The sequence below is a fragment of the Chaetodon trifascialis genome, chromosome 21, assembly GCF_039877785.1.
Source record: "Chaetodon trifascialis isolate fChaTrf1 chromosome 21, fChaTrf1.hap1, whole genome shotgun sequence".
Classification (NCBI taxonomy): Eukaryota; Metazoa; Chordata; class Actinopteri; order Chaetodontiformes; family Chaetodontidae; genus Chaetodon; species Chaetodon trifascialis.
Genome location: NC_092076.1, coordinates 1,775,001 through 1,787,878, shown reverse-complemented (window position 1 = coordinate 1,787,878; position 12,878 = coordinate 1,775,001). Strand labels below are relative to the sequence as shown.

Genomic DNA, 12,878 nt, shown 5'->3' with positions numbered 1-12,878 from the left:
TTTGTGTGTTTCTGTGTGTGTGTGTTGTTCCTGATGCATCACAACATCAAAGCTCTGGAGTCACTTTGGAGTCGTGACTCGCTGAGTGACCACGCCGGCCGTGGAGGGCTGCGACTGAGGCTCCAGCATGAAGTCTGACGTGTCTCAAATCTCCTAATCTGTCCTGACTGTGGCGTTAGAGAGACAGACAGGAAGTGACTGATATCTCCGACGACCACCTGCAAACTGAACAGCAGGTGCTCCTCTGTGAGCTCGCAGGGGTCGAGGATGAGCCTCTGATCTGAGCCGTGGAAGGTCAGAGCGTGAGTTTTGTTTCCTGGCTGATGCAGCCGGTGAAAAGTCTCGTTCCTGAACATCAACGGGAAGAAAAGTTAGTGAGATGAGTTGCCAGCGCTGTTGTTCTGCACTGATAACTTTTCTTAAAGAACCTCTCCTCGTGAAATATTCATGAAATATTGGCTGATGGGTTTTCGGTCACAACAGATTTATTTTCTCTCCAAAAAACCTTTTAAGCATTTATCAGCTTGGTGGTCTGTGTGATGCAAGACCCTGAAATGAGAAACAGTCAGACACCAGCTCACCTGCCTGACGTGAGCTTCATGTTCTTACTGCAGATTTCAGTTTGAAGCTAACGACGCTGCAGATAACGAGGATCCAGGCGGCCATTTTTTTTTCACTGCATTGAAATCACCGTTATCTTATCAGGTGGTTTTACAAGTGTGAGCAGGGATTCTGTCCCGTTGGTGCGTTTAGGGACACTCAGACATCTGACATTTCAGCAAGCTGTTAAACTGAAAAGCTATTTAATTCAAGAAACAATCAAATTCCCTTTGGTGACGATCTATGATTGTAATTCCTCTGAAAATGTTTTTTTTTTTCAGCAGCGTAGCTCATCCTGGATCCTTTTGTTCCCACGTAAAAACATTAAAACTGACCGATAAAGAAGACAAATACTCATTTTGATGCCTGACTGCATCTGAAAGTCTGTATAACAAACTGAGATGAGCTGAAAGCGCTGGCTGACCAGTCGACACAGTATCTGTGGGATTTGGAACATGATCGCTGCCGACGTAAATTATTTGTCATTTCTATTAAATTGGCTGAATCACACGCAAACATCGACCGTGGGTGAGAGCTGCAGACTCATCGCTGTGCTGCCTCAGTGGCTCGTCGGATGAAAGCGGTGGTTTGATCTGCGGCCTGTGTCCGTCCGCTGGCTGCAACGAGCCGTTTCATTGGGTTTAATAAAGCGGAGCGTGTTAACAGCTGAAGCTTCTAATTACGAACCTGCAGCCCTGTTTTCTGTTGGGATTTGACAAACTTAACCTTAAAGGATAACTTCAGATTTTTCTTGTCAACAAATCAAATGAAAAGACCAAACCAACAGTGAACGCATCACCTAAAAAGTGTTAAAAGCACCAAATGTGGATTCATCCACCGCTGAAAATAGTCCCAACAAATGCACTGTTTCCTCCTGTTTGAGTAAAGTTTGCTACAAACTGCAGTGACCAGCTGTTTCAGGAATTCACTGAGCCTTTGTATGTCCGAAACCAAACTATGTCAACATAAACTCAACCAGCCAAAAACTGTTAGAATATCTCTGAACACTGAGGCTGCTCGAGCTGTCGCGCTCATGTTGTTGTCACATGCTGAAAACTGATGAAGTCTGAAGCACGAAGCGAGCGTGACGAGCAAAAGTAAAGCCAGACATGTCTAAATGTTTCAAGCCAGTTTAGGTTGTGGAATCTGGAATAAAAAGTTGGACATCCGGCTGGAGATCGTACGAAACCTGAGCAGCGGAGCTCGGAGGAACAGAAGGTCGACTGCAGTCGGGAGGCTGAACCTCTGAAGGCGTCATCTGTACGGGCCTGTCATGGCGGCGTGAGGGTTTGATCTGCGGCCCGTGTCCGCTCGCTGGCTGCAATGAGCCGTTTCATTGGGTTTAATAAAGCGGAGTGTGCCAACAACTGTCATCCGAGCCACGAAGCCAAACCTCCCCACGTGCTCCAGATTGGAGAGTGAAAAAGAAACGACCCCACGGCCTCAGACAGCGAGGGTCCTCCTGGCCATAAGGAGCCTATTATGCTCCTGTGTGTCACGCAGCCATCTTTGTGCCGGCTCGATGCCATGCTGTGGCGTTTGTAAAGGCCCGGCCCGTCGGTGCTGGCACACGGCGGCCGGGACACGCTGCTAAATCCCATTAGAGCCTGTCCAGAGGATACGAGGCTGCCAGTTACTGTCAGTCATCATCAGGCTTTTCCCTCAGGGAGCCGCAACGCTTTTAATTAACCTTAAAAACAAGAATCCCAGTGACGAGCTTTAATATGAGGCAAACATCACAACAACCTGTGGAGGACATAGAGGAAGAGTGTTGAAGGCGTCCACTCGAGGCCCAAAGCGACTTCACTCATGTGGATTCAGATTAGAAACCAATTCTGATCCAACGCAGCAGGATTGGGAATAAAGAGAGCAATGAAAGTAAGAACAGCAGGCGGCAGCAGGGATTTCAGGACGACGACAGTCACAATCCCCCCAAACTCAGCCCACCACGCTCAGAAAAACAAAAAACAAAAACAAAAAGGATGCATCCTTCAGATTTTATTCATCCAGTTAACTTTCTATAACCTCTCTTTCTCAAAGCCTCACTTCACTGCTGGGAATAAGGCCTGTGGTGCAGATGATCAATCCTTAATTTATGATGTCCTGAGATGTAAACAAACATTTTAATTGTAGAACTTAACCTCCCTCCAGGCGGCAAAGTTAATAAAAGAAATAAGATCATTTTCCTCAGCGGCCTGAAGGAGACAGAAAAAAAGAAGAAGAAGCTGAAAATAAAACAAATATCGGCTGAAAAGTTCTTTAAAAGAATCTGATTCAAACTTCATTTGAAACTAAAATCAAATTATTCCACAGTGCTACCATCTGAGATTAAAAAAGCACAATGTGAAGTACTATAAATCCAATTTAACTGCATATTCAGATCAATTCCCACACTTAGCTCCTGTTAATAAGGACATTAGCATAAAAAGACCTCAGTCGGAATAAAAATCACCACAAGCCTCAAATATTGTTTCCAGTTGCAGAACTCAACTTTTTATCTTTCACAGGTGGAGTTTAGAAATGTTTAATTCATTACCGGCTCATGACATGATTTCCCACGTGTTCCTCTGAAGCCTGTTCAACACGTTTCACTGTGCTGAATCCTTCAGTGATAATTTTAATTGGAACAGAACACTTTGGGGGATTTCGCTTTATCTGGGCGACATTTAGCACATTAACATGCGGGGACGAGGTGTTTTCTAATATCAGTATTTTTCCTTGAGTGTCTGATTCTTGTTGCACTTTGGAGCTTTTCAGCATGTTTAAGTTTTTTGGTTTTTACTTTGAAACAAGTTGGAGGCTCCAAACCTGACTGAGATTCAAATGAACTTTTTCTCTGGTTAAACTGGTGGAGGATGTTATTTACCATCACGCCACCTCCCTCATCCTTCCTCCCCTTCTTGGTGCTTGCTGCTCTTCTGCTTGGCCGCCTCCATGTATCGGCCCACAGCGGCGCACTGAGACGCTTCTAATCCTCTTTTGATGAACTTGGTTAATAGACCCCCTGCAGCAAACTTTGGCTCTGTTCATTAGGCAGCACACGACCCTCTCCACGCCCCCGGAGCACGCACTGCGCGTCCCCGCGGCTCCCACCTCCATAAATTCACCCATCAAAGTGGAGAAAGTTGTGAACTGACTGTTTTCGGTTCTTTGGTGGACACTTTGTTCCGGGGTAGAAGCGCGATGCCGCCGAGCAAAAGCCTCTTTGCGCCTTTCATCTCCGTGGACCCGGAGGGAGGAGTCGGCCCCGCGGCCCCGGTGGCTCTCCACGCCGACATTCACGCTCTGCTGCAGCGAAGCCGCACGCAGGAGCGGCAGGGGACAGAGCGCACCAGACGCGGCTGCGACCACCGAGACCCCCCATGCGCCATCGTGGAGCTCCGACTGGGGCCCGCCGGCGGCGCGCTGCACTACCTCCAGCCGGACAAGTGCGCACTGGAGCGGGCGCAGAGACGGCGACGCCTCGCTGCCAACGCCCGGGAGAGGAGGAGGATGCTGGGACTGAACGTCGCCTTCGACCGGCTCCGGAGCGTCATCCCCAACCTGGAGAGCGACAAGAAGCTCTCCAAATCCGAGACGCTTCAGATGGCGCAGATTTACATCGCCACCCTCAGCGAGCTGCTCCAGGAGGGCGCCTGCGAAGTCTCGGTGCCCACCCGCGCCACACGGCCCCCGGGGGCTGCTCCGCCCTCACAGGGGACCACACTTGTGGCAGAGGAGCCGCCGGCGCCGGGCAGGGACCCTCACACCGGGAGGAGCAGCGGTGGCCCGGCGCGCGCAGAGGAGCAGAGGCGCTATAATGAGGACATGTGGGAGAGAAGCAGCGGGACCAAGTGATATTTAAAAACTGAACCATTTCAGAAGATGACACTCTTTTTATAAATATATATTTTCCTATGATCTGTTTCTGTTGTCTTGCAGTTTTCATTGTCTCTGAAACTGAAGTTAGTGGAGTTTGTTTTCTTGCCAACAGCAAAGACTGAACTTCTGATTTCACGTTATCATGCAACATGTTTTTCCACATTATGACCAAGCAGAAAAAGGCAGCAGACACGTTTTCCAATAATATGAACAAAGTTTGCAGATGAAATTTAAAAAGTAAATAAACCAAAATCCACCTTTCAAAAAGCTCAAATCTGCAGCACTGACGAGTCTGAGGAACAACCACCGAGTACAGGAAGCCGGGAGAAAGAAAGACGGAGCAGGAAGTACTGAAAGTAGCAATTTTTATTCTTTTAAAATTATGTACAGGTAACCAAAGACATCAGTCTGCAAATTGGTACAAAGATCAAGTTTTCCTGCAGTTGGCTTGTTAAGAAGCTCTCTGTCTGTCTGTCCAAAACAACAACACGACCGGGAGAAAAGGCTTTAGAAAATGAAAAATAGAGTCAGATTCAGAAAATTCGAGTCTACAGGTCTAAATTTAAATTTCACCCCCCGCCCCTCCCACAACCCCACCCCCCCTTACCCATCAGTCTCTCCTCCTACATGAGGAAATCAATCTATGTACAAAAAATATGTACAAAAAGCTCTTCCATTCATTCTTCCAGACGTGTGTGAATAAAGCTCTTGTAAACTTAAAACAAAAAAGGGTTAAACTCTGTGTGTGTGTGTGTGTGTGTGTGTGTGCGTGTGTGTGTGTGTGTGTGTACAGAGGAACAGATGAATTAACACAATGAACATGCTTCATGACAGCGCTTCCAACTTTTACAACTCAAGAGAAGTCGTCTGTGTTCAAAAGAAAAACTACCTTAAACTCCCGAATCTAAACACCGAGTCAGACAGGAAGTGACGTCTCCGTCCCGCCGGGCTTCAAAGAAAATAAAACGTTCAACACTGCAGGCCGTCTGAGGCTCTCTGGGGAACACAACACTTGTTTTTCTGCCCGGACAAAAACACTTCGGAGACGTTAAAGGAGCAAACGATGAATTAAACGAAAAGCTTTAAAACGTGATTCTGCTCAGAAGACGAGACAGGAAACGAACGTGGGGAAGAGGTTTTTGGAAAAGTGTCGAAACCTCTTTTTATTCCAGCAAACGCAGTGATCACAGAGGCAGAACACTCAGTACCGTGGATTATTCTGACACTTTGTCTCTCACACCTCGTCCACCTTCCTCTCGTCCCGTCAGCTCGTCTTCGGCGCCGCGTCGATGATCAGCAGCCGTTAAAGTTCCGCTTCCTCGTCGTGTTAAGTGCTGCTTCGCCCGTGAGACGGGTGGAGGTCTTCTGTGGGGCTGTGTTTGTCTACTGAGTGGCCCTATCCAGTTGCATTATGGGACATGTAGGATCCAGTGTTTTGGCGTTTGAGCCACATTAGAGGCTTTCAGGCCCTCTTTTAATAACCACCCATGAATAAAAGGGTTTTATCTACGTTTCTGTAAGACGCCTTCATCAATAACTTAACATTTACAAGCATTCGTAAGCGTGTACGAGCGCGACGCAGGAGGAGGGTGGAAGGCACGCAGACGTTTACTGAAGAAGAGAAGCAAAGCTTTGGAAATCCTCCGATTTCAGACTGACCGACCATCTTCACACTTCAGAGAAAAGCTCGTTGCAGTAAGCGTTGGACAGATTGGACGTGACTGTCAAAGGGACCAGAGGAGGACTCCTCCAGTCACTCTAAGCTGTGAGCGTCGACAGCCAGGCTGAAGTTAAAAAAGGCTAAAAACCAAGCGAACAGGAAGAAAAAGCATCGACTGGATGCTTGAAAGCTTCTCTGCTGGTGGTTGTGTTCAAACAAAGGGAGAGCCGCTCGTCCTCACCTCTCCGGCTGGGGCGTTTCGGCCGCCTTTGTGCTGTAATTGAAGGCTCTTCTCTGAGCGGCGAGCGCTCGCGTGGGCGGTAAATTGAAAGGACCTGGACGAGGACAGGTTCTGGTCCGGAGGGCTCAGGTCCTGCAGAGACATGAAGCTTTGATGTGGAGTGAGGGGGCGATCGATTCTTTGAAAGGAAAAAGTTTCTGCTTCTGGGGGGGGTGGGAGGCCGTCTAAAGTTTGAACAACCTCGAGGGTCACTCGTTTTGTCTGCGGGGAGTTGTTGGGTGCTGACTGACTTGAGTGTGCAAGGCATGCTGGGAGAAACACCTGTTTTTATAACGGCACAGGACGAACAACCGATTTAAAATCGGCTGCAGAGGCTGAAGGGGAACAAAAGCTCTTACCTCCAGAGACACGACATTTCTGGATATATACAGATGGAAAACACCTAAAGGCAGACCTCACGCAGACACTTCCAGGCAGCTCCACCTTAAAACACCACCTAACCTCCACAGCAGCCTGCAATTCAGGCTCTGAACTCTGGCTATTTCTGTGCTCTCGGGCCAGAAACGATCAATATTTTTGATTCATCTGCCTCAAACCGCCTCCTTCCGACAGAGTCGAGAGTCAAAGCAGCAAAAAGAGAAGAACACGGCGTGTCAAGCAATTATTTTTGTCAGCAGTTGTTTTTTTAAACCAATGGAGTTGTTTTGGCGATTATCAGCTCCAGAGGCAGAGCCGAGGGCTGCGAGGCTTTGATGACAGGCTGGAGAAAACAGCAGCTCCACTCCAATCTGTCCGCGATCGATACCAGGCAGAGTGTCTTCACATGGGGGGGGGGGGGTGAACTGTGAGGAAACTCTGAGAGGAGACGCAAAAACGGAAAGAAAAAAATAAATACTGACTCGGACCGTGTCTTTACCAGACATCAAATCAAACGTGACTCAGCCGCCGATCTTTAAATCACCATCGAAAGAGTTCATCGAGCTTCCAGTGACCACGAGACAAACGGTGGAAAGGTCCGTTAACGGAGGACGAGGAGGACGTGTGGACAACACACAGAGGAAGATGAGGGTGTGTGCGTGTGTGTGTGCTCGAGGAAAGAAACACGCCTGTTTCCAGCCGTGAAGAGGTGATGATGAAGGATGCTGACAAAGATGAAGGAGATGGGGGTGTGTGTGTGTGTGTGTGTGTGTGTGTGTGTGTGTGTGTGTGAAGACAGGCTTCTCTCTAGCAGTGCTCCAGATAGTCAATGATCCGGGAGATGGACTTCTGTCCTGTGGTGCCGACGTCACACTGCAGAGACAGAGCAGAGGTCGGTTACCACACGTGCACGCACATGCTCGTGCATGCACACACACATCTGTGTTTTCATTCATTCTTCACACAATCGACCTTCAACGTTTGACCTCACGTCTTTATTGGTCCTTTCAGATTCTCATTTCTCTGATCAAAGCTTGAAGATAACTTACATTGTGAAGTAAATAAACAGGAAACGTCAAGCAACATTAAAAAAATACTCTGAGTGTTTCCTTTGATGAGAAGCTGCAGGACGTCCCGTCAAAACATCATTTACTGGGAATCTGGATCAGTTTTCTGAAGTATCGTCACAGTTACACGATCACACTCACAGTGAGGTTCATGAAGTTGAGGAACTTTTTCAGCATTTCTGTCATGATGGAGAAATCTCCTTTTGGCAGGTTCTCCCTCACAGTAGTCACATTCAACTGGAGGAGACGAGCAGAGGGAGAGTCAGACGACAGGAAGCACAAAGCAAAGAAGCACGTTAACGATGTGGAGTTCTCCAGAAACACACTGCACAGGTAAACAGGTTCACTGGTAACAGGTGAGAGCATCATGACTGGGTGCACGTGACACAACACCGCGGTGTGTTCAAATGCAGCTGGGAAAGAAGGGATGTTTTTCACTTTGTGTGTGTGTGTGTGTGTGTGTGTGTGTGTGTGTGTGTGTGTGTGTGTGTGTGTGTGTGTGTGTGTGTGTGTGTGTGTGTGTGTGTGTGTGTGTCCCACTCACCGGGCTCCCCTGACACAGGCAGCCCAGCAGCAGTGCTGTGTAGGAGGCCACGATGCTGTCCTCCATGTGCTTCCCTGCATGCTGCAGAGCTGAGGGGAGGAAGACGATGACGAGGATGAAGAGACACTCAGTTATTGTGTTCTATTTCCCAAATCAACACACTTCTTCACAGAACAGGTAGAAAGACACGGTGGTTGTACCTTTGTTGAGGTCCAGCTCCTCATCCTCCTCGTCCTTCTCCTTCTTCTTGCCGGCGTCCTGTCTGTCCGAGTCGTTGTTGTTGTCGTTGGCCACCCACTGGATCTCCCCGCCCGTCTCCTGCCACTCCCCGCTCTGGTCCAGCGCGGGCTTCGGCGCTTCCTTGATGAGGTCATCTGTCTGTGCCTCGGCCAGGACGGCGGCCCGCTCCCGCTGGAGGAACAGCTGAGGACGAGCAGGAGGACAGTTAGCCAGTTAGCGCCGCTCAGCGTGTAACTCCGAGGGGAGTTTTTCCAAAAATCGTTCTGGTGAGCCGAGGTTTTCTTTCCCAGTGGAAACTGGTGCAGACTGTTGCTGCTGACCATCAGCCTGACGGTGTGTGTGCTGACTGACGAAGGGTTTAAATGTCTGCGCTAACAAATGCATTGTGTTTCTTGTCTATTATTTCTGCCCATTTGTAGTTTAATTAATTAGATTCCTCTTTGAACTTTTCGTCTGTGAATGTGGCTGAAAGTCTGGGACAAGCGCTCCTTCTTTCATTTCTCCCAGTTTCTTTTCACGGTTTCACTTTGGCCACAAATGCTTTCCACCTCTCTTCTTGTTTCTCTCTGCGTGACATCAGGCTGCGGTTGCTGATCCTACTGTTGACCTCGCTGGAAGTCTGGATAAGAGCATCAGCCAAATCTGATTAGATGGGATGATTCGATCTAAATGAAGCTTTAATGGTGCTCAGGGGAAACGGAGCGGCCGCGGCAGAGCACGGCAGGCTGCGGCTGCGACAGTGGATAACACATCTATTAATTTACAGCATAAAATGTAGACGTGACCCGCTCGTAGTCTGAAAACAGAGCGCGCACACATCCAGCTGGCGCGCACCTGTACGAGCGCAGCGATGGCGCTCAGTGGGCCGGTGCTGGCGATGTCCTGATGCTGAGGGCTCAGCAAGACGGTGGAGTTGCAGGGACCCTGACCTCCCTCCATCTCCATCTCCATCAGACAGTACTTGTTCCTGGCACTGTACTCCACCAGGTTGATCAGCAGGCCCAGACCCTGAACACAACACACACACACACACACACACACACACACACACACACACACACACACACACACACACACACACACATCTGACGTTTCAACTGTCTGTTCATCAGTTACTTTCCACACTGACATCAAACTCACAGGAAAGTTTGAAAAAGACAAAAACACGTTGTTTTGGATGAAACACTGTCAGTGTGTGTGTGTGTGTGTGTGTGTGTGTGTGTGTGTGTGTGTGTGTGTGTGTGCGCTACACTCACCAGCACTCGGATGTCGAACCTCTGCTCTTGTGGAAGATACTGAGGAACTTTGAGGACGCAGTTCAGAGCCGTCATTATTAAATCCTGTTGTTCTCCTGTCTTTGTACTGCCCCACTCTGCACACACACACACACACACACACACACACACACACACACACACACACACACACAGGTAAAGACATGATTGTGAACTCCAGTGATTGTGTTTATACGCCAACACTCAGCAGTGAAGTGAGTTTTTAAAGGGTAATTCCTGGATTTTTTCAGCTGGGTGTTGTTTCTACATATCTTGGGGTCTATGTGCCTCCTGGTTCCTCATGAACAAAAGGTTCATCTCTGAGGGGATCACTCAAGAATCACACTGCACCCACAGCTGCAGGCTGAGGGGGTCCACAGCACCAGCTCTAACTTTTTGTCCTTATGTTAAAAACAAAACTGACCGTTGTCGTGCGTCAGGTTGAGCAGCACTCCGATGATGGCCCTCATGCAGTCCTCCACCGCCTTCCCCACCACAGCTCCGTCCGGGCTCAGCTCCCTGCTGTAACGCTGGATCATCTCCTCACACCTGCTCAGCGCTCTGAGACGAGGGGAGGACAATTCAAGACGGCATGCTGCGTTAGCATGATGTTCGGATTAAAGCTGCACATGAAAAGCAAAACAGAGGATCCGAAGCACTTTGTGTGACGTTCCCTCGTCCAATTAAAATCAGCGAAAAACCTGCACACTCTCTTTCTTACTGCCACACATATCAACAACACGCCTTTATGAGAACCTTCAAGCCTCCAGCACACACTTAAATCTTCAGACGTACGACCTGATGGAGGTTACTGAGACCAAACGTAAACAAATGCAGCACTAAGGAAGTCGCTTTTATTTCACTTCACTCGTGTGTTTCATGTGGAATCACCTAGTTTGTCCAAGCAGAAGAGAAATAAAATCACGTTACGGTCCCTCGTTCATCGCAGTTCAACACAAACAGACGGGATTCACACACAGATGTCGTCTGGATCTCTCAGCTCGACTCTCCTCTTCTCCTCCATCATAAAACAGAGCAGCATTCAGGGGGAAATGTGTCCACGCACACACAGACACACACGCCGGCCGGCTGCAGCAGCAGGGGGTGAAGCAGGTCAGCTGCCTGATGTAAATAACTAGATTAGATCTAATGATGGCGGTGAGTGAACAGAGAGCAGAAACCAGAGTCTGAACACCAGGACAGAGAGAGAGGAAGGAAATAAAGCAAGAAAGAGGGCAAAAAGAGGAGTGTGTGTGTCCTATGGAGGGCGACAGGAGGACAGGATGTGAGGGTCAGAGCTGACGGATAAGAAAACTACAAGTTAAATTCAGGGGTGGACGGACAGAAGTCTAACAGACGGTGGAGATCCTGATCAGATGCACACAGAAGACAGTCCATGAGCAGTGGGACGGATCTGTGTGTGAGAGAAAGCATGCTGCCTCACAGGGTGGTGGGGGTTAACTGAATTAGTCCTGTGGACAGCTGATGCACTCAGAGAGGTGGAGGGTGAGTTTGGGTTGAAGCAAAAAGGGCAGCGGGAACAAAGAGGGGGAAAAGGAGGAAAAGAGGACAGTGAAGTCAGAGGAAAGAGGAGGACAGGTACAACAGAAGAGGAAGGAGGAACATGCTAAAGAAGACCTGGGGTCAGTGAACACAGCCTCAGTGGGGGGTGGGGTTGAGGTGGTGGGGTTGAGGTGGTGGCAGCGCTCGCTCGCTCACCCTGTGGTTTTGGGGGTTAATCGAGTTACCAGAGAGGACAGCTGAATGCTCAGACTGAGGCCTGCGTCAGCCACAGAGACAGCAGCTCTTTGTTGACCCATTTAGCCTTCATCCTCATCCTCACCCCCCTCCAAACCCAAACTGCAGACCCTCTGTAGGGGGCCGAGGTCCGGTCACACAGAGGGCGGAGAGGGTGGAGCGAGAAGGTGAAGCAGCTCAACACTAAGAGTTCAACTGATGCTGCGCGTTTGAGGCCAATGTCGGTCGATCGACTGAATCTGGTTCACACAAACCGACATATCTGTGCAGCGGGACGTTTCACTCAATCTCTGCAGCGCTGAGTAATAATGTCTCTGGTGGACAAACTGTGATGGAGACACTGTCACCAAAAACATCTTTGGCATTTCTCTACTTGTTCAGTCAGGGCGGATCAGGCTGCGAAGCACAGGACGTCAAACTCTGCCCGCCATAACATAACGTGTCAGAGACAAAGACAGAGACAGAGAGAGACAGAGACAGAGACAGAGACAGAGAGAGAGAGAGAGAGAGAGAGAGAGACAGAGACAGTGGCAGAGACAGAGAGAGGTCAGGTCACTTCCACAGTGGACTACACTCTCTGTCTCTCTCTGCTAGGGGCTAAGGTCAGAGGTCAGAGCTATGATTGACAGGATGCCACGACCAGGAAATTGAACAACAAAACCCCGATAATGACACACATAATAACCATCAGGCATATTGTGTCAGACTGGCGCACACACAGTCCATACAGTACAGCTGGACAGCTGAGTCCGTCTCAGTGTCTGCTGTCCATTCAGCAGCAGCAAGTACTCCATCTGTCCTCAAGGCTGTTGTTAAAAAGACCGTTTGACCATCACAGGACACTAAAATTCTCCAGTGACAAGACGATGATGAGGAAGAAGAAGGAAAGAGAAGAAAATTTGATCAAATTCATCCTGAAATTAGTTTTATGAATTCTATACAACTTCATGACTGCTAGAAGATTCAGTCCTTTCAGACAGTGAGACAGATGGAGACAGGCTGAGAGACATTAGAGACACCTCTGGTCAGAGGTTGACTCGGTGTGTGCGTGTGCGTGTGTGCGTGCGTGCGTGTGTGTGCGTGTGCGTGTGCGTGTGCGTGTGTGTGTTCTCACCTTGCAGAGGAGATGATGAGTGAGGAGTCTTTGTATGCGATCAGGTAGCTCTGGTTCTCTGGGTTGTGGACTGTCACCTGCAGGACAAACAAAATCAAATCA

General features: G+C 48.9%; 2 protein-coding genes across 2 annotated transcripts in view; one reads left to right on the top strand and one right to left on the bottom strand.

Moving 5' to 3' along the window:
- Positions 1-3,733: 3,733 nt before the first annotated feature.
- atoh1c (atonal bHLH transcription factor 1c) lies at positions 3,734-4,909 on the top strand. Its single transcript, XM_070989920.1, has one exon. It carries the CDS (start codon positions 3,784-3,786, stop codon positions 4,435-4,437), a length of 654 nt encoding a protein of 217 aa, XP_070846021.1. The 5' UTR covers positions 3,734-3,783; the 3' UTR covers positions 4,438-4,909.
- waplb (WAPL cohesin release factor b) overlaps positions 4,810-12,878 on the bottom strand; it is a 25,289-nt gene continuing 17,220 nt past the window's right edge. Inside the window, exons 13-20 of the mRNA XM_070989915.1 lie at positions 12,777-12,853; positions 10,329-10,465; positions 9,887-10,002; positions 9,465-9,638; positions 8,591-8,813; positions 8,391-8,479; positions 7,988-8,083; positions 4,810-7,652 (exon numbers count right to left, since the gene is read on the bottom strand). Of these exons, the coding sequence (XP_070846016.1) occupies positions 7,587-7,652; positions 7,988-8,083; positions 8,391-8,479; positions 8,591-8,813; positions 9,465-9,638; positions 9,887-10,002; positions 10,329-10,465; positions 12,777-12,853 (978 nt within the window). The 3' untranslated portion in view covers positions 4,810-7,586. The remainder of the gene's footprint in view (positions 7,653-7,987; positions 8,084-8,390; positions 8,480-8,590; positions 8,814-9,464; positions 9,639-9,886; positions 10,003-10,328; positions 10,466-12,776; positions 12,854-12,878) is intronic.

What these genes read in the sequence shown, in the direction of transcription:
- atoh1c (XM_070989920.1), top strand. Translation starts at nt 3,784, where the DNA reads ATGCCGCCGAGCAAAAGCCTCTTTGCGCCTTTCATCTCCGTGGACCCG.